We start from the raw sequence: 26,526 nt of genomic DNA on the forward strand, positions 1-26,526 counted from the left end.
GATATGCTTGAAGATCTCCATTGCTTGTAAGTAATCTTCATTTATCTGAGTTTTTTCTAGAGCTAGTTTAGTCATTGTACAAAGTGTGTAAGCATGAGTTTTAAATGTTTATAGAAATGATTAGGAATGACACATACAGTGGAGCTTGTAAAGTTCTGGGAACTGGATTCTCATAGTGAATTCTGAACATTTAGATATACTACATTACTGTGGCTCTTATCCATTTTGAGCAACTGTCCTGAAGTTAACACAGCTTATTTTTGAGTTCCTGGTGTAGGAAGGATATATCAGGTTTTTGCCACTGTCCATTCTCGCTGCTTATTATTTGAAATTGATTGATTGTTTCCTCTGGTTATATATCCGACAGAACAAGCTGATGAAGCTGCTTCAAAGGTTACCAAGTAGTGTTGTTAGAAGACTACATCGTGAGCGTTACAAGAAGAATACTTGGCTAACTCCTGTGCCTGATAGCCATAAACTTACTGATCAAGATGTTACAGGCTTTGTAGAATGCATTATTCAGCCTGTCCTTTTGGCTATGTTTAGTAAAACTGGAAGCCTAGAGGCAGCTCAAGCCCTACAAAATCTTGCACTAATGCGTCCTGAGTTAGTAATTCCACCTGTACTTGAAAAGTAAGTTATAATGAAACAATGAAGAAACATTACTGCAAATAGAAGTTCAGAGCTTGCCCCCCTTGCAGCCATAGGGAACCACAGAAGTATTTCCTTGATGAAAGGGAGTACTTGGACTGGGGTAGCTACTGAATTAGATCGCATGCCACATCCATCTCTGCAACTAGGTTAGTTGGGGAGTTGCCAAGTGAAGGAGGAAGTGCTTTTTAGTTTTTGCATTCAGGCTGCTCTAATTTATGATGGAGACTGTCAACAGACAGTTTCAGGATCAACTGTGAGCCATTTTTTTACCCCTCACTCTTGAGCTGTGCTGAGCTCTTTGTCACAGCTCAAAATCTGGGCCAAAGTTTAAATAAGTATATTTAATATTATTTGAGTAGCAAAAAGAGTGTAATATATTACATACATACATTGATTTTTCAGTTTTCTTTGACAAATGATAGATTGTATTGTTACGGGTAAGTAAAAAATTTGCTTTGATGTTGCCTTTAATTTTACAAGTAAACTGCAAAAATAGCAGTCACCTGGAATTTTTTGGGCCCCCAACTATAATTGAAATCAATTGTAAAAATCAAATGAACTGGCAACAACATAATCCCTTTTACTGTTCTTAACATTTTTCCAAATGATCAAAATTGTAAAGGCATTGCACTATCTCCTTCCTGAGAAAATAATTGAACTTTGCAGTGTCTGAAAAATTAACCTCCCACATTCCATATCTTACAGTGAGTCATGTGTACATATAGACTTATTTATTTGCTACATTTGTTACATATATAAAAATAACATAACTGCTCTTCTAAGTAAGGCAACAGTGGTAATATATTTATTCTGTGTTAGGGATGACTGCAGAATTGAGTGGTGGAGCATAATAAGGCTTATTGCTAAATGCTGTTGTCTCAATACACTTAATGCAATGCTCTGTTCTGTGTAGGAACATGTGAGACTTGTAATTTAGTGTGTTTTGAATGAAGTAGTGCAGATATAACACGGTGAGTCAGTATGTAATTGAACTGTCATGACAATAATAGGAATTATTTCACAATTCTCACTATATGGGGTGCTATAAACATGCCCGATTATAAACAGGCACAGGACAGATAAAATTCAACTCCAATATTTTATTGTGTAATAAATGTGAGTTTTTTAATTTTTAGCAAGATGTCTTCAAATACAGGGCTTTTTTCAGTTAATGGGTTAATATAAAACTATTAAATGTTACATCTTTATTTAGAGACAATAAAGACCAAGCTTTTGTCCTACATATAATTTTTAAAATCCATAAGGCTCTCATATTTTAAATATACCTGAATCATTTATCTAGATAGTATTTTAATAATATGGGCTTTTTTGACTGACCCATAGCACCTGTAATGGTCAGTCTTTAGTTTTTGTTTTGTTTTAAATTTTATAGCCCTGGATGTAGTCCAGAAAATGTACTGGAATCACCCATAATTTATCCAACAATAATTCCGTGGGACCCTGGTAGTGAACATTTCTGTTCAGATGAAGAGCACGTTTTAAAAGAAAGGAGTTATTAAATTGACTGTACAGTGAAATACAACAAAAGGTTTGGACTAGTGGATAATTTCTAAAAGGAACACTTTAAATTGACATAGTATTGTTTATCTAATTTCATCAGATACGGTTTTTCTTTTAGAAGTTTAAAATTTTTAGCTGTTTTTAATCTGGCTTTTTCTTCAATATGTGTAGAACATACCCTGCACTAGAGACATTGACAGAACCTCATCAGCTCACAGCTACTTTAAGCTGCGTAATTGGAGTAGCTCGTAGCCTGGTGTCTGGAGGCAAGTGGTTTCCTGAAGGTCCAACACACATGCTACCTCTGTTGATGAGAGCATTGCCTGGTGTGGATCCAAATGACTTTAGTAAATGCATGGTAAGTATATAAATCTTTATACTTTATAAAGTATATAAAGATTTTCCTAAAGTATAAAATACAGTCTGCCTATCTAAGATTATGTCAGAGGCTCTTTAATTTTCATCTCCAAGTAAATGGAGTTTGTTTCCAAAGGATTTTTAGGTCACTCTTCATATTAAGGTTCCATTTATAAAAGATTAATAAATGATTAATAGATATTATAAACCTATTACAGATATGAATAGTGTGTGTACATAGATAACCATCAGTAAAATGTACAGATTATAAGCAATTTATTGACCTCCATAAAAATATAACAGTTGATTTAACCATTTATAAAATCACTCATAATTAGGGCTCCGTGTCTGTCATGGAGGTCGTGGAAGTCATGGATTCTGTGATTTTTCCGTTACCTCCATGATTCCTCAGGTGCCTGACCCCAGTCCTGCCCAAGTAGCTTGCTCCCGGGACAGCCATACCAGCTGCTGCTGGAGCGGCTTGCAATGGGTTGGCTAGCTTATGCTGAAGCCTATGCTGTCATATCTTCATTACTATGATCACCTGCACTAACTAGATTAAAACTAGCACAAGTGCCCTACCTGCATTACAGTTGCATCTTAATTTGCAGTGTGGACATATCCTAAGGGTATGATCTAAACTTCATTGAAGTAAATGGAAAGGTTCTCACTGACTTCAGTGGGCATTGGGTCAGGTCTTAAACGCCCATATCTTAGGGCCTCGTGCTGATCAAGTATTTAAATAACGTATACTTGACACCTAATGATGTCACTTTCACATTTGGTGCATCTTTCAATACAGCATACCTATTGTGACTGGGCAAGGCCAGATGGCTATAGTAAAGTAGTGGGAGACAGATCTATAGGCACAGGCTAAACAAATCCCTGTTACCAGGATAAGCAAAGGGCAGCTGCTCCAGGTCAGTTAAGACACCTGGGGGCAATTAAGATCCTTCCAGAAGGCAGGGAGGACAGCTAGGTTTATTGGGACACCTGAAGCCAATCAGGGGCTGGCTGAAACTAGTTAAAAGCCTCCCAATTAGGTGAGCGCACGTGTCAGAAGCTGTAGGAGGAAGCCTTGCAGTTGGAGAGACTGGGCAATACAAACAATATTAGGCACAAGGAAGGAGGCCCTGAGGTAAGGGTGAAGTGGATATTGAGGAATTGAGGGCTGCTGAGGGGAAGTGGCTCAGGGAATTGTACACGTCCTGTTTCTCAAAAGTCAGCTACTATAGCTGATACTACTAGGGTCCCTGGGCTGGAGGCTGGAGTAGAGGATGGGTCTGGGCCCCCTTCCTCTTCACCGCTGATTAATCACTGAGACTGGGAGACAACAGAAACTGTGCAAGCGAGGGTAGCTTCTCCTCACCTCCCTTGCTGACGTATATTAAAAATGGCTCAGTAGGCTGTGTCTCTTGCCTCTAGAAGGAGAAGGGCTACATGGAGGGTCACAGTCAGCCTCGAGGCTAGCGAAATCTGCCAGGAAATGGACCCACGGAGACAAGGACAGAGCTTTATCACACTATGCATATTTTACATTTTAGGTTGGAAGTCTCTCTTCCTTAAAATTCCATAATTGAATTATACAAAATAAGACAATCTTACTGAAAATGGAATTATTTTCTGTACTTGATTTTGGTAGTAACTAGTACAGAAGTTTTCTGCTTTGAAATAAAGATATTAATAAACGTTTCAAAAACAATTTGTCATTTTTTTATGGAAAGTTTGTAAAGGTTTCCTGTAATAATTAATGCCTCAAGCTTTAAATCCCATAGATTGTTTAAAGTCTCATCAGCTTTTAATATATATAATGTGATAATATTCATTGAGATGTATTTGCAACTCCCAACAGATCACATTCCAGTTTATTGCAACGTTTTCTACTCTGGTGCCTTTAGTAGATTGTTCATCTGTGCTGCAAGAGAGAGATGATCTCACAGAGGTAAGAATGCTTCCTAGACATAAAATATAAGCTACAAAGCACTGCTTACTCTCATAGTACAATAGTGATCTCGCTACAAGAATACAATTTAACGGCCTTCTAGTAAAAGTGTTAACCAAGAGTCTTGGAGGGGCATCCTGAGAACGTTGCCCTGTATAGTTTAAAAACAACATACTTCCTATTAGTAATAGCTTAATATAAGAGAAATAATTTTCAAAATCTTAAATCGTTTCAGTGTTTAGGTTTACTGAACTGAGCAATGAAAATTGATCTCTTTTGATGTTTCAGTTATCATACATTAGTACAATATTGCAGTGTTTGGAGATATTTTAAATCCAAACTGTTTTTGATGTTCAAAATAAATAAATAAAAATCATAGCCTTCTGTTAGTATTAGGTTTTATAAAACCCCTTTAATGTGTTTACAATAAATCCAACAAGCTTGTAGATGACTGAAGACTTATTAATGAGATATACCACCTCTCATTTTTAGTCCAAATCTGGCCCAACTTGGTATTGACTAAAATTAATAATTTGGCTGTTTGGTAGCCTCTTGGAAAGGAGTTTGAACATTGAGTTCCCACTATTGCCATCTTCATAAATCCAAAAATGGAAAGTTTTTTTGTTTTTTGTTTTTTTTTGTTTTTTAAAAGAAAATCAAGGCCAGCAAGTGCCTCACTGTGCTCTTTTTTTGTTTGTTTGTTTTTTCCGTCAGTTGTGAACTCTTAGGGGAAATCACCCTTTTTGTGTGTGAGATCATTTCAGTGGTCATCCTGAAATATACCACATTAACTGAGGGACCTCTTCCCATTCACTTCTGTTGGGTAGATGGGGCCCTTATCCAAAACCATCCCATCCCCAGGGATTGATCTCAACTCTGTGCTCTGTCCTCTGCTACCCCTCCCTCCGTTTGGGCACTATCCTTCTTGCTCCATCTCCGTCCCCTAAACACTGCTGCCATCCAGCACCATGGCTGGAAACAGTTCTCTGCTGTGCTCCCCTACTTCCCACTCACTTTTGATTCTGTGTCACCTCCTCTCCCCACTTAGTGTTGAATAGAGGAGAGGATTGGGTAGGAGCTGCCCTCTGAGTCATCTCTTTGCCCCGTACCATCCTCTGCTCTCCCCTCCCCCTCGCCACTTCTTTGCTTGCCGCACAGTCTGCTGTTCCCATGCTTGACACAAACAGTATAAGCTGGGGTGCAGATGGATTCTACAAATGTAGCACCGGCCTCTGCTGGTGGCAGCTGAAGTCCTGTACTTGCAGTTTAGTACCTGAGCAGTGGCCTTTGATGGCTGTGTTCAGAACTGTACCATCAATTACAGCTGAGGCACAAATTCTCAGCTGCCAGGGACTTCTCATTCAGAGATGAATTTGAATACCACAAAATCACAGCACTCACGAAAATATAGCAAGAGTTTGCACCCAGAGTTGCTAGTGGACAGATAACATGAAAATCTACCATCACAATTAGCCCTGATTGACATGCTTGTTGGAGATAGCAGAGAGGCCAAGGATTTAATGGCCATGGAGAATGAACTAATTCCACCCTCAGAGGTTAAACCACCAGACTGCAGGGCCAGGCATGCTGGTAGGACAGTATAAAGAAGATTGAACTGTGGCTCCCTACTTGGACGATAGATAAAACGGACTGCAATGCTAAGTTCTTCAGTCTGTCGATCGACGTGCTAACCTTGTTTAGAAAGTATTTTTAAAAGGTATTAATTTATGGAATATAAATATATATTTAGTTAGGATAGTTAAATGTTCATAGTCTTTCTTATTTACATTGGAAAACTGTAGGTGGAGAGAGAATTGTGCTCTGCTACTGCTGAATTTGAAGATTTTGTTCTGCAGTTTATGGACAGGTAACTGTATAGACTTAAGATTTTCATGCTGAAGTTAAAGTAAGATTCTTCTTTATTCATTTACTGAATATTGATTTGTTCCAATTGTGTAGATGTTTTGGACTCATAGAAAGCAGCACACTAGAACAAACTAGAGAGGAGACTGAAACTGAGAAGATGACTCATCTAGAGAGTTTAGTGGAATTAGGTCTCTCTTCCACGTTCAGTACAATCCTCACTCAGTGTTCAAAAGAGATATTTAAGGTATGTGGAACTTTTGTACTGAAAAAAGAACATGTTTTCAGTTTTGTACAAGGAGGGTTTTGTTCTGTCTATGATAGCAAAGTGCTTGTACATTTGATGAGTCTTCCTCTCTTGATAATGGCCGCACATTTGGACTTCTGATGAAAACCTGGAGAAGAAGAGCTAAATGCTTCATGATGTCTGCTTTGTCAGATACTACAGTGATGTGCTCAGTACAAAACTCTTAGCTAAAACTTACTCTAAAGTGTATGCTCTACACTTAATACCCTTACTAACAGATAAAAAAACAATAGTAGAGGTCAATTTGATTTAGCAAGGTTCCCCCTTCATCTGCTAGTGGTGACTACTGAAGTCCCAGATACCGCCTTCTCTCCCCAGAGGTTTGAAATTGCTACTACTGTGGCTTCTCTGCCCACCAATGTTATAAGCAAATCCTTCCCTGAATCTTATAGTAAAAACTCTGGCCTTGTGATATTTAAATTACAGTTCATGTGTGTGTGGACATTTGACGTACAAAAATTAAGCTGCTTCATCAACCATTCATGAAATATAGTAGTATGTATGGCTTCTTTTGGTTTAATATGAACCTTCTAAGTGTTGTTTCTGTTATAAAGTATTAATCTGTATATCTTCCAATTGAATGGGTTAATTGTTTCATTATTTGGATAGTGACTAGTCACCCCCAAGCTGCACTGCATTTTATCTAACTTGTCCTGCAGATGGGTGACAGAATTAAGCTCTTTTCTTTTAAATGTCACTTAACAAAATGTTTGAGGCTCTTCCCCTTCTATGGGTCTAGCTTATCGGATGTGAGGAAAAGTAAAGAAGCTTGTATATGGAGGTGGGAACTGAACCTCCAGTTTGGAAACCTTCTGAAAAGCCAAAGTGGAGGTAGGGAAAGCAGCTGCTCCAGAATTGGCCCAGAACCATTGCTAGGAACTGGCTCCTTTCTCCCAATATGGTGGCAGGAAAATGTGTGGTTTTGGCCACTCAGTTGTGAGGAGGGAGAGGGAGGTAGGTGAGAGCCTTCCAGGAAGTGAGAAACTTCTCTGAATAGTTCTATGGCTTACTAGATGAAAGGCTTTTCTTTTTGTCCTCACTGTGTCTTTTTGGAAGCATCCTAAAGCTGAACTGGATATTGACTTCCCCTGCTAACCAGCAATAAGTCTTTGATTTCCTCTAGCTGCCTTCATTCCCATGGGGGACCCCCCAAGGAGTATATTTGCCCATATTGAGGGCAGTATCCCAATAGGGCATCATCTAGGGCACTACTTATGTGTGGTGGTGTTTTTTTCCCTACTCCCAGTGTCATCGGACCCCCTTTATTAATGAGAAGATACAACCTTACAAAAAATCAAACGCTTAAAAATATTGCCGTGCTTAATATAAGAGCTTCCTGTATTTGGAACATTTTCAGTGGTGATGCCCACCCTTTATCTTTTAAGTTGTAGCTGTTGCAGCAAAATTTCTTTGCTATGAGCTTTTTTTTCTTCTCATGTTGTAACAAAGTAAAAAGTTACTTGTGGGAAAAAGTTCTCAGACTGTGAAGCTCTTTGCCCCAAACATGTTGCCATATGGTAGCATCCTTATCTTGTAACACACTGACCTTCAGGTAGGCTACAGAAGTTTCCTGTAACAAGACAGCCATGCCATACAAGCAAGGAACCATGCAGGATTTTCTCTGTCAATAAAACAAACAAACAAACAAACAAAAAACACGTAATGCCTCCCCACCCCCTTCCCCACTACACAACATTTATAACTAAAGCGAATTAAAAGGGTGACCTCTCCATAGTAAACTTTCAAGCATTCTGAGTATTTAAAATGATTTTGCAGAATATATATTTCGACTTTCCAGATCCATATTTCTTCTGCTTTTATTTGACATGCACCTTTGACAGTAACATTTTACAGAATAACGATGAGGACATGATTTGCTGCACACATGCATCAACTCTATTCATATGTGCAGTACTGCAATGCATTGCTCTGTTCAAAAGATGGTTGAGATAAATTATTTTCCTGTTATGTATTCCACTTAGGTTGCCTTGGAAAAAGTTTTTAACTTTGCTGTTTCAAATATATTTGAGACAAGAGTTGCTGGTCGGATGGTTGCTGACATGTGCCGGGCTGCAGTAAAAGTGAGAAAGAGAGCACTTTTATTTCATTGGGAGTTTAATTTACATACGAGACTATTACTACTTATTGAACCTGCATTACTTTTGTGGAAAACTTTAAATGTGATTGGAAATCTAGGTTTTTCTTATAATCTATCTGTAATTATCCTGCTTAAAATCTGATAGTTGTAATGGGATGAAAATGTAACAGGTTAAATAGTATGAGTATAAATAATTTAAAATCCGTAGGACTGCACGTTTGAGATGCAGATTGTATTATACTTTAAATATAACATTGTGCTTGCTGAGAATTAAAAGTATGAAATCAAACTCCAACCATCAAAGTTTTAGGTTGAATAATAGCTGGAGCTGAGTAAGGTCCTGTTTTTATTTCGTTACTTTTCTGTTGTAAATAATGTTGTGAGATGATGCCGATTATGCTTCATCTTTATCACCATAAGATCTCCTTGTTTAAATTGATTATTTGTGACAATATTTTCAGTGCTGCCCTGAGGAATCTCTGAAGCTCTTTGTGCCCCATTGCTGCAGTGTTATAACTCATCTTACCATCAGTAAGTTCGGAAGATTTCAAATTGTATTCCACTAGCCTCATACAGGATGGAGTATTGCAATTCTAAGTTTTAGATCAGGAATTTTAAAATCAGCATCTATTCTTCGGAGAATATTCTGTTTTCTTTTATAAATTAAAGTCATCTGACAGACAGGGAAAGAATAAGTGGGAAGAGAGTTCTTTTATTAGGATGTATGTAGAAAGATTCTGTTTGTAAACAAATTCTAAAGAAATACGGTTTCCAAAAGTCATTTCAAGAGATAAATATTAACAAACTTTTTGCCCGCTATGTTTAATAAAAGTACTTATAAGAATAGGTTTGACTCTGTGATTCCTGAGTTAGTATTAAATAAATGCATTTACTTCTTGACGATCACACTGACTGCATTGGCATCTGGTGGGTGGGAATTACATATGAATTTGAAGGTTGGAGGTGTTTAAACATTCATAAATGTAGAACTCTGGGTGTGAATGGCTGAGCTGATTTGTAATACTCAAGTGGGTTTAACTTTTGAAATTGGCAAACCTTCAGATATGAACATTTAACTTCCATATAGAAACAATAGCGCTTAACACTTTTGCTCTTTAGATGATGATGTCTTGCATGATGAAGAGCTAGATAAGGAGCTACTCTGGAACCTTCAGCTTTTGTCAGAGGTATTGCAAAGAATGTTAAAATTTAAATTCTGGTTGTCTCTTTGCATATCTGTTCCATCATTGGCTCAAATTTAGTGCCATTGGGGGGGAAAAGCCGTTAATTTTTGCTATTGCACTATTATACTTAAAGTTTATATGTAAGATTTCATATAGTCTTTTTTCCTAAAGACTGCAGAATTAAGTAAGAGTGGGTAATAGATGATATACATTACAGAAAATGAATGTCTTAATTATATGGGAAATAAATTTAAGTCTTTGGTTCTAGTATCAGTAATGGACAGGGGATGAAACTCTGCAAGAGAAGATATATATTTTAAAATAAAACTTGAAAAGATCCATTGGTGAAGGCAGAAATCTTGCATATGATGAGGTTGGACAGCACTGGGACTTGGGGAGGCCATAGAGTCAGGAGTTGCTGTTGCAGTAGTCAAGTTGATATTGTTTCATGTAGCAGCAGAAATGGATGTTTCTATACAAGTTTAATGGAGCGCTACTTTGAGAGAGTTTTATACCAGGTACTGTGGATTTGTGTTTAGCTTGATTATCCTGTGCCACAGCTCTTGAACTTTATTGGTTATGTTTACTTCTGAATGTTTCTACCTTTTTATTAGATCACTCGAGTGGATGGAAAGAAGTTGCTGCCATACAGGGAGCAGCTTGTGAAGATTCTGCAGCGAACCCTACATTTAACCTGTAAGCAGGGTTACATTCTGTCTTGTAACCTACTGCACCATCTTCTTCGTTCTACTACACTTATCTACCCCACAGAATACTGCAGTGTGCCAGGTGGCTTTGACAAGCCTCTTTCTGAATACTTTCCTATCAAGGCAAGGATTTTCATTTATTTAGGATTAGAGGATTTGACAGCCTTTTTTAAAAATGCTACTCTATTTTATTTGTTTTTATTTCAAGAGTTATCAATACAGTGAATATGGAAAGTGTAATTGAAAGATGCTTTAAACTTTGAAACCTGCATTGCAGATTAGTAGCTATATTAACTGAAATAAACTTATGCTAGTAGCTGAAAAGATTAAGGCTAAATATTATGTTGAATAGCTTAATGACATGGAGCACACTTAGTTATTGCTGATGTTCACACTACTATATTTAAATAGTCTAAAGCAAAGCAGATGATCATAGTTTTGTATTATCCCTACATTAGCAATTTATGATGAGCTGACTTGAGACCTGACAATCATGAGATGCAGTGGTACAAACTGCTGTTAGCTTTAAAGTTGAGCAGCAGAGTTTTGGGTACCTCAACACTCCACCAACCCTCTTTTTATGTTTAATAATAATAATTAAAAAGTCTAGACCTAGAAAATATTAACATATTTGATATGGTCTCCCAAAGCATCATTACCTCACCTCTGTATCTGATGAGTCAGACTTATAGCTCTTCCTGGTTCCTCTTCCCCCCATATGGGACGTATGATTTCATGAACAGTGGAAAATGTATGCAAAATAAGTGAATATGAACATGTTTTTTTTAAACCTGATTTTCCACTGCCTTGCCCTTTGTTTGGGCATTTATACCAGTTGAAAGTGGTTAGGAAACAAGATCATTTTATAAAAGGATCAGAACAGAGAAATATTAGACAAATGTTGTAGGAGCGATATTTAAAGAAATATTATCAGAATAATAAATGTACAGTGAAATTACACTGTCACATTTAAAATTCAGTTAAAATATAAATAGATGCAGCAATAGTAACAAAATATTAAATTGCAACTTGAATATTTTGCTGGCCTTTGGTTTTTATCATCTTTGTGTTGACATACTAATATACAACAATGAGCAAGTTGTCAGCTGGTTTTCAGGTTTTTAAGGGAGCCTTTTTTAGAAATAAAATTACGTTTTTACTTAATCAGATTGTGTTTTGAAAAACTCCGAAATTGTAGTGGATGCCATCTTCATTGGTGGAAGCTAGTGCAGTTTTGTTGTATATATTTGTATGAAAATGAGGTCATGTAGCTTTCTACCACTTGTTACTTCCATTATATGCATGCTTCAAAAAAAATAAAAATAAAATATATACACACCTACCTGTTGTTCTGAATACTTCTCCTGAAACTGAGGAGAAAACCCAGTATTTCCGAGTTAGTTATGCACACCACATGCTTTCTAAACAGACACTTTATTCCAACTGCTAATTGTCATAAAAATCTATCATATGCTTCTTGTAATGTTTCTGTGTTAACTTGTCATTCTACAAAGTAATATCCATGGAAGACTTGGATATTTTCCAAAGATGACAAGTAACAGCAAGCTCTTTTTTAAAAATGGAAAATCCCTATAATCTTAACTTTCCCCTTTACTGATTGTTTCTGAGGTCAACCAAACTAAAAGCTTTAGGAAGTAATATGCAGTTAGTTAAGAATATAATCTCACCATGAAGATAGGCAAGGACTGGAGATGAAGAGGGTGTTGGCGAAGAGTTGCCAAGGCTATGACAGTTAGTTGATTTAGAGCTCTTGCCTTCATAAGCAGATATCAGCAGGTATCTGTGAATGTGAAGGAAAGACAGGTGTTTAAGTACGTTGATTCTGTACCATGTCTGAACTCTGTCTAGAAATCAAAAAATAACAGGTCCCTTCCTATCTCAGGTATGAGTTGCTGCAGCACAAAGTTCTTCTAATCTGCTGAGTCATCCCAAAATGTGTTAATGCAAAACTTAACTACAGAACTATCCTCCAAATCTGAGTATCAAATTCCTGAGCCTTTTGAGGGTTTTTTCTTGATTTAAGCGGTTTCTTTATTAAACATACATACCCGTTCTGACCTAAAAGTAATTATAACATGATGACGAAGTGGGTATTCACCCACGAAAGCTCATGCTCCTAAACGTCTGTTAGTCTATAAGGTGCCACAGGATTCCTTGCTACTATAACATGATGGCTATTTGCTCTATGTGAAATAAGATGGGATTCCCCAGTGGACATGTCCACATTGCATTTGGGACCCTGGTTAGAATGTCTTCTCTTGGTCAAGAGGTCAGACACTAAATGAGCATAGAGCCTGAAGTACCCTCTTGTTCCGAACAGTGGGTTCACCAGAAAAATATTGAGCTGAATATGAGGAATCTTGTGCTGTCATTGTCTGTTGTGCATTTCTTCTGTAGGTAGATAACTTAGGTTTTAGGTTGTCAGGGGCTGTGTTTATACAGCACCTACCACAGTGGGGACCTAATCCACGGCTGGGGCTCTTGGGTTCTACAGAATCTCTCTCAAGTCACACTAACTGGCAGGTGTCCTTCCTTTTATGTTAACATGACTTCACTTATTTGCATTTGATAGCTTTCTTGGCTAAAATCTGGGTAATTTGAATGGGTGACCTCAGATTATCTTAATTTCTCCAAACTGAACACAACATAATTGCACTACAGGGGAATTCAAATAAGCTTTGTAAATTATTAGACTAAATTTTGATGATCTGGGATGGGAATGTCAAACTTTAAATTTATTTTTTATAATGAACTAGTATACCAAATTTCAGGATTGTTTTAAAAGAGTGAGTGATTGAAAACTGATAAAATAGGCTAATCTTTTGGTGACCTCTGATGGAAAGATCAAAAGTCAGAGTTAGAATTTGGGGTATTTTGTATATCTGAGACTTGTAAATGAATGACTGTGTCAAATGGCAACAATCTACTTGAGTGAGAACATCAAGATTGTCAGTGAGTTATTCCTTGCAAGCATATCTTTTATATTCTAGATATTTGTTGCAGATTTCATATTGTTCTCGGATTGCCAGTTAGATTTGAGTATAAATTTAACTCCTTGAACTGGCAGTTGTTTTTACTTATGGGTAGTCGTATATTTGGAATTTGTTATTCACATCTGTTAAGTTTCTAATGAATCTTTGCTTCACATTTTACTAAGGGGAGATGGCTTTTTGTTTTTGTTCTTATAGGACTGGGGTAAACCAGGTGACTTGTGGAACCTGAATATCCAATGGCATGTTCCTTCATCTAAGGAAATAACCTTTGCCTATTACTTACTGGATTCTTTTCTTCAGCCGGAACTCACCAAGCTAGAGCACTATGCAAATGGAAAACAAGAAATGTCCAGGTCAGTAGTATCATGTGGGATACACTAGGTTACTCTGTCCATATATATTAGTAGCTTCACTTTGCATTTCTTATGTTCATAGGCTAGTATCTATTGCATAGTCAACTTCTGGGGAAGTTCTGCACAAAAATATTAAAAATTCCGCACACAATATTTTAAAATTCTGCCTATTTTATTGGTCAAAATAACACAAGTAATCACACCAGTTTCAGTTATATAGTAATTTATTTCAAAATACCGGTCAGCAAGCGTATCTGTAACAGTACAGACAACAAAACAGTTTCAGGAAAGTTTTTTGACAAATAGATTCCTTACTAGGCATATTAAGACAGGACTTGTAGTAAGTCATTTAAACTACAATACAGAACTATATTTCCTGCACCCCTCAGAAGCAGTGCAAAGGCTTGGGGGAGTCGGGTGATGGAGGAGCTGAGGGAGAGGGAAAGGAGCCTGGGAGTAAACCTAGAGGGTCGTTAGGTATGGGTGGGAGAAGAATGGAACAGGTTTGGGGAGGGAAAGGGATTGTTAGGGAGCTTCCTCCATGCAAATCCGGGCTGACCCTTAGCCTCTTCCATTCAGTCAGCTACATCTGCCTCTGTTCCCATGTTTCCCATGTGTCCTTGCACCCCTAGTCCCCATGTGTCCACCCCTACTCAGACACTCACTCCCCATCCCTATGTGGCCCTGCACCCCCTCAGCCAGCCCCCTCTCCTCATCTCCATGTATTTCTGTGCCCCCACTCAACCATCCCCCTCCTCCATGTGGCCCTGTACCTCCATTCAGCCCTTTCCCCAGTCTGTCTTCCCTCGCTAGCCCTTATGAACCCTTGTTTGTGACCTCCGGAAGCTCCATCTTCCCCATGCTGTCTCCCCATATCCCCTGTCTCCTGACCTGGCCTGACAGGCACTGTGAAGAAGGCAGTGCAGGCTCTTTCTCTTCCCTGTTGTAGCTGGGGCTGGCTGGGAGTGGTTGCTCTGTTTTAGCGCCATCGCGCCCTCTAGTGAGCAAAGGCGGGAACTCCAGCAACTTTCCAGCAGAAGCTATTTTCTGCAGAAAAAAATAAAAATATGTGCAGCACATGAATTATGCATGTGTGCAGTGGTGCAGAATTCCACCAGGAGTAATAGGCACTGTAAACATTTAAAAAATAATAAAATAAAGGATAGCGAAACACCTTGGTGGTGCTTTGCCATGTGACTTCCTGAAATATTTTTCCTGACATGTGTAAATTCTGAAAACTCTGGGCATTTTGGTGGATGCCCTTTGCTTTAAATATGTGACAGATTTTTTTAAACTATAGTCAGAAACATCACAATGTAAAAGTCCTTGAATATAGGGGTCTTTGTAACAATTTAAACTTCCTCCTAAAAGACTAAAGTACATGGACATGTAGTTTTGTAGCTCATAGGTAGTTTTCTGTGATCAAGATAAGCACTAAGTTTTTAGCGGTGTCCTTCAGGAAGACAGACATGCGTGGCCCCTCTAGCTCTCTGTCCATGTGAGAGGATTCCCACATTTTCATATATCCACACAAACACTGGCTGCCTCTTTACCTGCTCCTTTCAATCATCTCTCTACAGAACTCCGGCCAAAAATATATTTTAAAAAGGAGCTAACCAGAATAGTATGGGATTTACAAGCCATTTCTCTGGTTAAATATCCCCCGTGTCTGCCTTTTCTATTTATATTGTAAGCTTTTCAGAGCAGGGACCATCTCTGAATCTGTTTTATATAGTGTATAGCTTGATGAGGCCTCTGTCTTAGTCAGAGTATATAGGCTCTCACAATATTAAATATTAAGGGGGGAAAAAAGCAGTAGCAGGGAAATAAATTTAAGAGCTTGAACTCGAAAATGAGAGGAAAACAGGGCAACAGACCCAATAGAGGCCTTTAGTGGTATTGTGGGTGGCTGGTAGGTAAGGGTTAGAAGTGGATCCTGGATGAGTGCTGTGTACCCAGGTACAGAGATGTTTGAAATTTGTTAGTACTTGAGTTCCTTTTTCTCGTGAAGTTGCCAACTCCAATAGTTTGATTCCATTGTCCAAGAACTAGAAATCACATTTTTTGTGGATATTTGTCCTGGAAATAAAAGTACATATGGCTTAAGCGTAAACTGCTAAATATCCAAAAATCAGTCAGGAGGTGTTCTATCATAGTTAATTTCCTTAATATAAATATTTTCTGGCATTTTATAATGGAGTCATACAGGTGAAGATGAATAAAACATTCAAATGTAGACATGAGTGTTTGAAAACATTAAGGATTCTTCACATTAAATGCATAATAGCTATGGATTTTGTGATCAAGGAGCACTTCCCAAAAAATTAGTTAAGAATTCAAAAAACAGTGCCAGAAATTATTTTAAAATGTATAAACTGTGCTCATCACAAGCCTTTTTAATAAAAGGACAGAGGCTAACTTTGTAACTAATGTAAATTTTCAGTGTAATACGCAGGTCCCCTATATGATGGAAGCAGTCTAAGTTTTGATTTTAGGAGGCCACTCATTACCAGTAGTTAGGAAAAAATTATTTTGCTCTTCAAAATCTACAATAGCACAGAGATACATGGAATCATGTTTAAAAAATCTTCCTGGGAAAATGATCCCCTTCACAATAGAACATGTTATGTACTGAAGAAAACTTTCATTCACTGACTCCTGTTCACAGTGGGGTGAATTTTCCTCCTTCCCCTCCCCTCCCCCCCGCAAAAAAGAAATGTGAGTTTCAGTACAGACTTTGAATATAGGACCAGATAAAATTTTCAGATAATATTTGGGGTTTGGAAAAATCAGTATTATCTGTGCATTAAATTAGACTCTTCATCTTGTACTGCAGATGATTTCCCTCACTATTTCACAATGGTATGCAAAATAAATAATTCAGAAAACTTAACTGTTAGGGTTTTGTGAAAGGAGATGTTTCATGAAAGGCTATTTTATGAAATGGCCTTTAATTCATTAATCTTAGAGGATCAGAAATGAATGACTTGCCTGCAGAGCACTTCTGATGGGGAGAAGTTTCTAAGATTACCCAAGAAAAAACATCTTTATTAAAAAAAAATTGATAAAAAGAAAATAAATAGTCTTCGCTTAAAATTTTCTAACATTAAAATTTTTTACTTAAATGTTAACTTCTTTGACTTCCAGAGATGATGTACAGCAGTGTCTCACTATAGTGCACAACTGCCTAATTGGTTCGGGGAACATTCTACCTCCTCTAAAAGGAGAGAGGATAGCTCACCTGTAAGTAAGCTCTGTTACATGTAGTTTATGAATAAGGTATTAAAATATTATTAGTAATATATTTTTAGTACTATACTTTTAAACATTATAATATTTAATTTAGTATTCCTATTTTTATTTTTATTATTGCACAGTGAATTCTAAGCCAGATTTTTTTTTCTCCGGTGAATTCTTTGGGGAAAAAAGACTTATCTAATGGCACTAAGGAAAGTGCATTGTTTCAGGTTTGTGGTCATATAAATACTTTAGGTATTACTTCACATCTTAAATATTTAACACATACACTTTTCATGCATAGATGTTAATATGCTTTATGAAGGTAGGTAATCAGCATTGTATCATTGTCACCATTATACATATGGGGAAACTGAAGCACAGAGAGGCTAAGTGACTTGCTCAAAATTATGTAGTGAGACAGTGGTAGAGTCAGGAATAGAGAGCAGATCTGCTGGCTCTCAGGTTGTGACTCTTCCCCTCCCCCAAGTGCGCACACTGGATCAAATGAGCTGTTTCCCTCATGTGAAAATTACTTCATTGTTCAGTATTCAGACTTTAATTTAAAATTTGTATCTTGCCTTATCGCAAAGAAAATACATACAATGTAAGCCAGTGTACTCCTGTCTTGTTCAGATTCTTACCAGACAACCAGAAAGAATAAAGCCGTCAGGGCTCTGAGCTTCCCATGGTCTTTATAATGGGATGTTAACGTCAGAAATTGAATTTTGAGGTCTTTTATTACTTTAAAAGAGCAGATTAGTTCCATTCCAATTAGGTTACTGAATACTCATGCAAATGTGTAAGACCAGAAGTGAACTGGCTACCAGCACTTGTATACTATGGACTTCAGAAAATACATATTCTCACTACAGTAAATTATAATTGTGAAAGTGAAGGAATCTATTCCTGTTGCATGTTAGCAGTTCAGGCTTTAAAAATCTGTTCATTGTGCTATTGCTGGGATCATTTCCTCTCTTTTGAAAAATGTTGAAATATGGACATTTAAAAATAAATATGAGTTAAAATGTGTTCCTTCTGTTATCACAAGAGGCTGAAAAACTCTTTACAACACATAGGGCTCTATTCTGGCTTTTATACCTGGAGTTTGCACTGGGTTGCAAAGTGAGCACTGAGGTGCTCCGCGCAAACAGCAAGCCTCTGGGAGTGGGAGTCCACAGGGCTGCCCAGAGTGGGGGCAATTTGCCCTGGACCCCCACGAGAGGTTTCGGCAGATCCTTCAGTGCCGCCGAACACACCCGGAGCGAGTGAAGGGTCTACTGCCGAAGACCTGGAGCTTCTTTTGCTCCGGATCTTTGTTGGCAATTCCATGGCGAGGGCTTCTTCCACTCTGGGTTTTCGGAGGCAATTTGGTGGTGGATCCATCACTCGCTATGGGACCTGCTGCTGAAGTGCCCAGAAGACCCAGAGCGGAAGGAATCCCGCCACCAAAGACCCCAGACCCTCTGAATCCTCTGGGTGGCCTTGGGAGTCCATGCCAGAATGGGAGCTACAGAACCCTTTTGGAAGGTGTGGAATTGCCCTGGTCCTATTCTATTTGACAGGGGGGCCCTGGGTCCCACCACACCCTGTTGCTGTCCTCCCTCCTTGAGGTGCTTCAGTACTAGACACTTGCCAGGGGTGCAGGGACTGAGTTTGAGGCTGCCTTTTCCACTGGGTCACGGAAGAGGAAGAAAATCCTATGATGTGGTTCCTCCACTACTATGCACTAGCCACAATCTAGTCCACAAGATGTCAAATAGATACAGGAGTGGAACTTCTTTATCTGTGGGACACACAAATATATAAAAAATAAACTCAATTGAGCAGTTGTTCACTGTCTCTCCCACCCAATACCTAGGCCCTGCTCTGTTTTCTAGAATTTAAGCTTTAATTTGATTCACCATCAAAGTGAAAACTTCTTTTGTTAAGTGGTAAGATCCTCAGTAGAGTCTTTAGTGAGTTGAGGCCAACACTGGTTGGTCAGAAAATGGACAAAGGCTGTGTTTTGGCTTTACATTGCGGTTGATTGTTTAGTCTCTCCTGATTTGGAATTAGTACTGTTGGCCAATGAAACAGGGAAGTTATATATCCCTGCTCTCTGGCATCACAGAAACCTGCTCAGACTCCATTGGTTGAATGTCCACACCATGCTGTTTATTTCAGATCCCTGCACCAAGACATTTACAGTTTTGTGCAGCAGTAATTAGGTTCAATGGCCCTGGTATCCTCAGTGCTTCTCCCTGGGCTACAAGGAGTAGAGGTCTCCCTTCCTGGAGGGCTCTCTGACTGTGGGCTCACCTGCTCTTTCCCTTACACTTCCTTCCTGTGCCTTTTTATCAGTCCTCAGATGAGGGGCTAATTAATCCGTTAGCTCACCCAGCCTGCTATCCTGATTAACTAAGTGCATTTTGATGCCCCAGTCGGCCCTCTGAGAGGAAGCTAATTTGTGTCAGACTGGTCAGAGCGCAGACTCACCTGTTCACGCGTTCTGTCACAGGCAATAACTGTAAGTCCCTGCTGGGAGATTTTCTTCTTATCAGATATTTGCTTTTTTGCCTCTTTCAAATCAGATGAGGCCTGGTCTACCAGTGAAATTTTAAATTACTGTTTATTGCAATATTTTTGGAAGCTTTGCCTTTTCCTGTTCTGGTTTAACAAGTGTGCATTGTTAACTAATATATAAGTTTTTAAAATGTTCATATATAAACAATTGGTGGCCTCAGAAATCAGATATCCCAGATTTCTCTGCATCACAGTGTCTGAATTTTACAACTCAGTAAATGTAACTAGTTTATTCTGTACGTCTGTCAAGTCTCAAATTCCTTCATGCTATCTCTCTCTTTTGGCAGCCTATTTCACATATTGATGACCCTTATGAAGAGACTGCTTTTGACATTTCATCTAAGTCTTTTTTTCCTTTAGTTGACCTTTGCCTTGTCATGTGAACAGATTTTATCCCTAGATCCTTGTATGATCCCATTGAGTCTTATTAAAACCATGATTAAGACAATTCTCTATCATCTCTTTTCAAGGCTTCACTTAGAGCTCTTAAAGTCTGCCCTCCAAAATCAGCCCTTCCTTTATCTAAATAGCCCATATAATTCACCCCTTCACTTTAATTAATAAAAGCTGAGTGATTGATACTGTGCACTAGTATCTTAAATGTAATCCAGACTTCTGGGGAAGGACAAAGAATGATAGAAGTACAGGAATCATTTTAGTTTTAGTTTCATGTCAAAATACATTTATCCGTTCCCAAAAAAAAGACATGAAGAGTATTGCAGTATACCAGAATGCACATAAAGTTAATAAATAATAATAAGCTTTCATTTCTATGCCTTTTTTTACATCATATGCATTCTTATATACTAGGATATAAGAATAATGTGAATAATAGGCCCTACCAAAAAGGAACCCAAAACAAAAAACAGACAACAGAATTTGGAGATGTAACATCTTTAGGGTCTGGTTCCTTTAGGGAGGAGAATGATCTGAATAGCTGAGGCAACATACAGCTCTGCACACTAGATTGTATTGATGCTGTCTCTTCTGGCCCTTGTTCTTCCTGCAATTCTGCATCTGATTGGGTGCAGGAACTCTTAACATTAGGCTAACTGCCAAGAACAGTGAAAAGTTCAGTCATAATTGCATTGGGTTCATTATTGTTTTTCTTTTTTAAATAACATTATTGATCACATTGTTAGAATATGCTGGAAAGCCTGTAGTCACTGAAGCTATAAGTAATTTTCAGGTTTCAAACTTGGATGTGTCAAGCTAGAGGGACCAAAAGAAGTGGCTGATATTTTATTTTTTCCCCAGCAGTGCTAAGCACTCTCAGCTCCTTTCACCAGCTTTGAAGATCAGGCCACATATGTATCTTCATACAAACTTCAGTGACTGTTTGTAACACTTGTATCTGAAAAATTTGGTGTAAGTTTTTGCAAAGATGCTTTTAAATACACAAACTGGCTTAGTGGATTCCTTATTGTAATATCACAGTGTTCAGAAGTCCTGCAACACAAAATGTACATATTAAGGTGAGCACATGCATGGCCATCATCCTAAACTTAAGCTTCTGTACTGGCCTGCCTAATATTTAGTACAGATCTGTAGTTGTGCATGGCATTTTACAGAGAAAATAAAAATATTGTCTGCAATGCTTTCAAGAGCTTGTTTACACTGGAGATTCTCTGTGCCAGTATAGCTGATCTGCTGCGGACCTATAGTGAATAGGTGATACACTGGTGTAAAAAGTGATTTCGCATTTTGCACCTTAATAGGGTTTGAAACAGGATAATGTACTATTGCAAGCCACTCTTTTTGTGGCACACTTTGTCTACATTAAAGGTTTGCACCAGTTGAGCATCAAGGGAACTAAGTGGAGGTTAAAGTGGCGATTTTCAAAATATTAAGTACCAGGTAGTTTTAAAATTAAAATTACCAAAAATTATTGAGATTAACAATTGGGAGAAGCAATAAATGATTAAATAAAAGTATTAACCAACTTACTCTTAGGACTAGTTCTGGGAAAAGAAAATCAGCAGTTGGAGCTATCTGATCATTTATTTGTGACTCTCCCAGAAAGAGATGGTCCCACATTGGATTAGAGGATGCCAACCAGATAAACAAAGAAATGTGACTTTGAAATAAGTATAGAAGGTAAATAATTGAGTTTTAAAAATAAAAACTCTGTAAAGAAATGGAAAAATTGATTAAAAACATTAATTTAAACAATTCACAGTCAAATGTTGCAAGCGAAATTTAACACCGTGATTGAAAATCAGTATCACAAACATAATAGTAAACTGAAGAAAGTTCAGTATAGTAACTCTTGAAATCACTTAAACTTTCTAAAACTAAACACAGTAGTCAAAATTGATTACAATACAAGACCAAATGGATACCAATAACTCTTAGGTTACACCATATTAATTTCATAATGTGTAACCTAACATGTTTCAAAAGTAAAAATATTATATCAGTGTGTTAAAACAAAAAGGCATTAATGGTCAATGAAGCAATATCTCATTGGCATTCTAAAACAGTTTAACAAGAAAAAATCAATATAACCTATCACCATACATATCATGCTGCAAATCACAATTTAAAAGTACGTAACATACAGCAAAATGAATATGGACTTTACATTAATGTTATTTAAAGCAATTAACCAACCTAGCTTTAAGAGCTCAGTGGTAGCCAACTTGGTTTTAAAAAACACCAAAAGATGAGCAGGTTCTGCGATGAAATACAATGTTTATTAAAACAGCAATTAAATAATTCATAGAAGAACTTAGTTCTCAGAACCTCTGACTCAGTTATATTTCTGTCTTAGGCCATGTCTGCACTATGGGGACTATAGAATCATAGCTATGGCACCGTACCTATGCTGGCATAACCCCCTGGTGCAGACTCGGTCTACACAAAGGAAGGATTTTTTCCATCACTGTAGGAAAACCACCTCCCTGAGCGAGGGTAGATAGGTTAATGGAAGCATTCTTCTTTCAACTCAGCTGTATTTACACCTGTGATTAGGTTGGAAAAATCCACCCCCCCCCCCCGAGTACCATAATTACATCAACCTACATTTTAAGTAGAAACCACGTCCTAGTAAACATTTCCTGATCTTAACGCTATTAAATACAATTTTTTCTTTCTTGTATTTAGTACAACTTTTCTTTTCTTATCTGGAACTATGGAAGTTGCTTGGTTTATTAGATCTGTTCCCTCTAGAATGTAGATCTTATCAGCACAGTGGCCTGGTTTATGGAACAAAGGTTTTAATTCCAATTTTTCTAACCATTTAGAAAAGTAGTACCATCTGTTTTCCTGAGCCAAAATCCTGCCCTCCCTTGGTGTACAGGGCTTATTAATGGAATTTGAGTGACAAATATTGCTTTGCTTAGGTAGGATAAGGTAGTCTTGCTTGCTTGCGTGTTGGTGTCTTCAGTCTTGAGGAAAGTTTCTCTTAAGGTAGTTTTGGTTAGGATTTGGGACTAGTACCACTTGATTAAAAATATTCTTCTCATGATGAGAGGAAGGTTATGTTTCAGGACTGCTTTTATAGGAAGTGGGTAGCTGCTGTCTGGATCTGGACTAACACTGCTCTTTGCTCAGGATCTGATCTTCAAGTGAGGCTGCTTTTATCTTTCAGCTGATTCTTTAATCCTTGTTATAATTTCATGATTCTTGTTGTTAATTGAAAACACAGTGCCAGCAGAATTATTCTAAATCATCCAATTCTGTTTTCTGTCAATGTTTGTAACATTTAAAAGCTATAAATCTGTTTGTAATCTGGTGTGTGTGTGTGTGTGTATATGTACAATACTCTTAAATTTCTTTGATCATGAAGCTTAGTTTATTTTTCATTTAATTATAGCTAACGTTAATGCAGGGTGACTTTATTCCAGCCTCAAGTGTCGGAAACGTTATCCCCAATTTTGTTCTACACAAAACAACTTCCAGGCTTTATTATCAAATCAACATTCCAATTCCAAACACTAAAATATTCTCTTCCATTTCAAATCAAGCACTTCTGGATTAACCAAGATTGATACAATAAACAACTTGATTAATATTTAATACTTAATTATTAAAACGTACTTATAAGCATGTTTATGGACCATAACATCTTACTAATGCTAAACAACTTTAAAACAATAACATTAACTGCAATTAAACTTTATAACTATTTTAACTTGGATATTTCATAAAATTTAACCCGTAGCTCTATGTTCAGAACTGTAGGTAGTATCTGAACTTTAGGTAGGTACAAAAGGAAAGCCTGTCAGTTAGATTATAGTATTACTGTTAGAAATCTGTCTTTGGTCTATGGGCTTTTACGCTGCAAAAATGAGAAAAAGGGCACTTAGGCTGATGGTACCTAACTCAGAAAAGTTGAAGACTTCACCAAGAACCTTATATTGATTGATTTTACTTTTTACCAGATATCTTCTAATGAGGACCTATGATACCTGGTGATTTTAGGGGTTCAGCTTGTTTGGAGACAGACAAAAGTTGTCTCAAAGCAAGCCTGAAGGTCTGTTTTATTTCAACAGAAATTGCCATTTAATTTCTCCAAAAACTTTGACTAAGATTTAATGTTGACCCTCAAGTGTGACTCTTGCAAACATACCAGAAATAATTTCTCGTTTGCCTGGTGGACACTCCTAGTTATGGTGTTCTTTTAACATCTCTCTATGGTACATTAGGTGTCTATTATAGGTATTTACTTTGTGGCTGACACGTTTCGTATCGTGTGTTTTTACTAATACAGTTTTACAGTCTTGTGAAGATATCTTCAATCCTTAATCTACACTAGTATTTCTGTTGTTTTCACAAATGTTACCTTTGTTCTGGTCTACATTAAGCAAATACACTTCTTTTCTACATTCCAATTACCTTTTCTATTGGGTACGGATCACTTGATGATGACATGTTCTGTTCATTCCTTCTGAAGCATCCGGCATTGGCCACGGTCAGAAGGCAGGATACTGAGCTAGATGAACCATTGATCTGACCCAGAATGGCCGTTTTTATGTTTTTGTTGTATTGCTAACTAATTTGAGCCATGCTTTCTTAAATTTCATTAATATAATTCAATCAGTCATATTTCTAACTATCAGTGTTACAAAAAGGAGGAGTTGTAATTGTGTAAGGAAGTAAGTTTTTAGATTAAATAAAGGTAAAAAATGGAAAACTAATTATAAAAATTATAAATCATCTATCCAGATAAAAATGTCATAGGTTCTGTAACAGAAGGAGAGCCATTGGCAATAAGGTCAGAATTTCCTGTTATAATTACCCTTTATTTTCATACATAATTGCTAGGTTTTACGTGTGAGAAATTTTTCTTACTATGAACTTTTAATTCTTTGTTGTGCAAAAATAGTAGTTATCTAGAGGACTGCCATCTTTAAAATAACACTTGTAAGCAGTTGTGCTTAACCTTTTTGCAAAGAAAAATTGGTTTAAGGCTTAATAAATTCATTTGTCTTGTTTTTTAAACTAACATTTTATTTGGCTGGACAGACAAAAGGCTTTCCTCTCGCATTGCAAGTGTTTAGGATTGATTCCTATTCTTGGTTCCCTGACTTTAGGAGTACTCTTCCCCAGTAGCTGTCCTATGAGAATGAGTTACCATGGACCCTATTAACGCATAATTCCTTTTTGCTTGTTGATGGAGGAAACTCTCTATTATACCAACCTCCTAGCTTGTTTAAAAGATGTTTCTTAAACTGTTTTTATAGTTATTGCAAGTCATTTCTTTCTAGAAATGAATTGCATTTTTTTAATGTTTTCTGTGAGAAAACTGTTTTGACCCATTTTCAGTTATCTTAATTTGCTGTGAGTTTTTTGTCTAGTTCTGTTTCTGATTTTATTTTTCTCAGTGTCAAGTTAATAGAAGCAGCCCAGTGACATCAAACTATACTCTTAACACCCAGGAGTAATAATCAGATGAATTAAGTGTTCCTCTGACTTCATAGGCTCAGAATCCATGGCCTTTTTTTCATGCCTGATTATTTATCAGTTTTTGTCTTATTTTATCCCTTGTTATCCTTTAATGACTGTAGTAGCACCTGTCTTTCAACTACAGGGTTGGTTTAAAAAAAAAAAAAAAAAAGTCCACCGATGCCAACATGTAGCTTGGAGCATCAATTGATTTGTTAGTTGGGTATCTGCTGTTGTGAAGGGCCTGAAGAGGGTAACTCACCTAGTTGGTGGTCTCAGGCTTTAATGGTTTAGGTCCTATAATAATCTCATTTTCCTAAACTTGCTTTTCTAAAACTAGATAATTCCTTTGCTTATAGTTTTAAGAATGGAATTTTGAAAGGCACCTTCCATGCGTTAGGAGCACAGGTCCCATTGACTTTCCCCTGATTTAAATCACGGAGGCAGCATGTTTGAAATCCCTTCCTAAGTAAAAACAAAATACTGGGTACTCCATTTTAACTGCACAGTCTGTCTCATACATGAGCAGATGGTGTTTGAAAAAATTACTGACAGGTAAATATAAAATAAGTAAAAGGAAATTAACTGCTGCTTAATGCGCATCGTATTTGCCATGTAGAATGCATGACTGCAGGAGGTCAGTTGAATACTGTTTCTGTGGCCTGGTCTACACTACGCGTTTAAATCGATTTAAAGAGAGTTAAATCGATTTAACGCTGTACCCGTCCACACTACAACGCCCTTTATATCGATATAAAGGGCTCTTTAAATCGATTTCTGTACTCCACCCCGACGAGAGGAGTAGCGCTAAATTCGATATTAACATATCGGATTA

At 37.4% G+C, this 26,526-nt stretch overlaps 1 protein-coding gene across 1 annotated transcript in view; it reads left to right on the forward strand.

The window, feature by feature from the left end:
- Nucleotides 1-26,526, forward strand: part of PSME4 (proteasome activator subunit 4) — a 228,449-nt gene that overhangs the window by 86,285 nt on the left and 115,638 nt on the right. The window contains exons 11-21 of the mRNA XM_075064374.1: nucleotides 368-633; nucleotides 2,347-2,533; nucleotides 4,385-4,474; nucleotides 6,277-6,341; nucleotides 6,434-6,584; nucleotides 8,627-8,725; nucleotides 9,204-9,273; nucleotides 9,862-9,929; nucleotides 10,541-10,756; nucleotides 13,843-14,000; nucleotides 17,148-17,243. Coding sequence (XP_074920475.1) covers nucleotides 368-633; nucleotides 2,347-2,533; nucleotides 4,385-4,474; nucleotides 6,277-6,341; nucleotides 6,434-6,584; nucleotides 8,627-8,725; nucleotides 9,204-9,273; nucleotides 9,862-9,929; nucleotides 10,541-10,756; nucleotides 13,843-14,000; nucleotides 17,148-17,243 — 1,466 coding nt within the window. The remainder of the gene's footprint in view (nucleotides 1-367; nucleotides 634-2,346; nucleotides 2,534-4,384; nucleotides 4,475-6,276; nucleotides 6,342-6,433; nucleotides 6,585-8,626; nucleotides 8,726-9,203; nucleotides 9,274-9,861; nucleotides 9,930-10,540; nucleotides 10,757-13,842; nucleotides 14,001-17,147; nucleotides 17,244-26,526) is intronic.

Source organism: Chelonoidis abingdonii, chromosome 3 (assembly GCF_003597395.2).
Source record: "Chelonoidis abingdonii isolate Lonesome George chromosome 3, CheloAbing_2.0, whole genome shotgun sequence".
NCBI classification, from domain to species: Eukaryota; Metazoa; Chordata; order Testudines; family Testudinidae; genus Chelonoidis; species Chelonoidis abingdonii.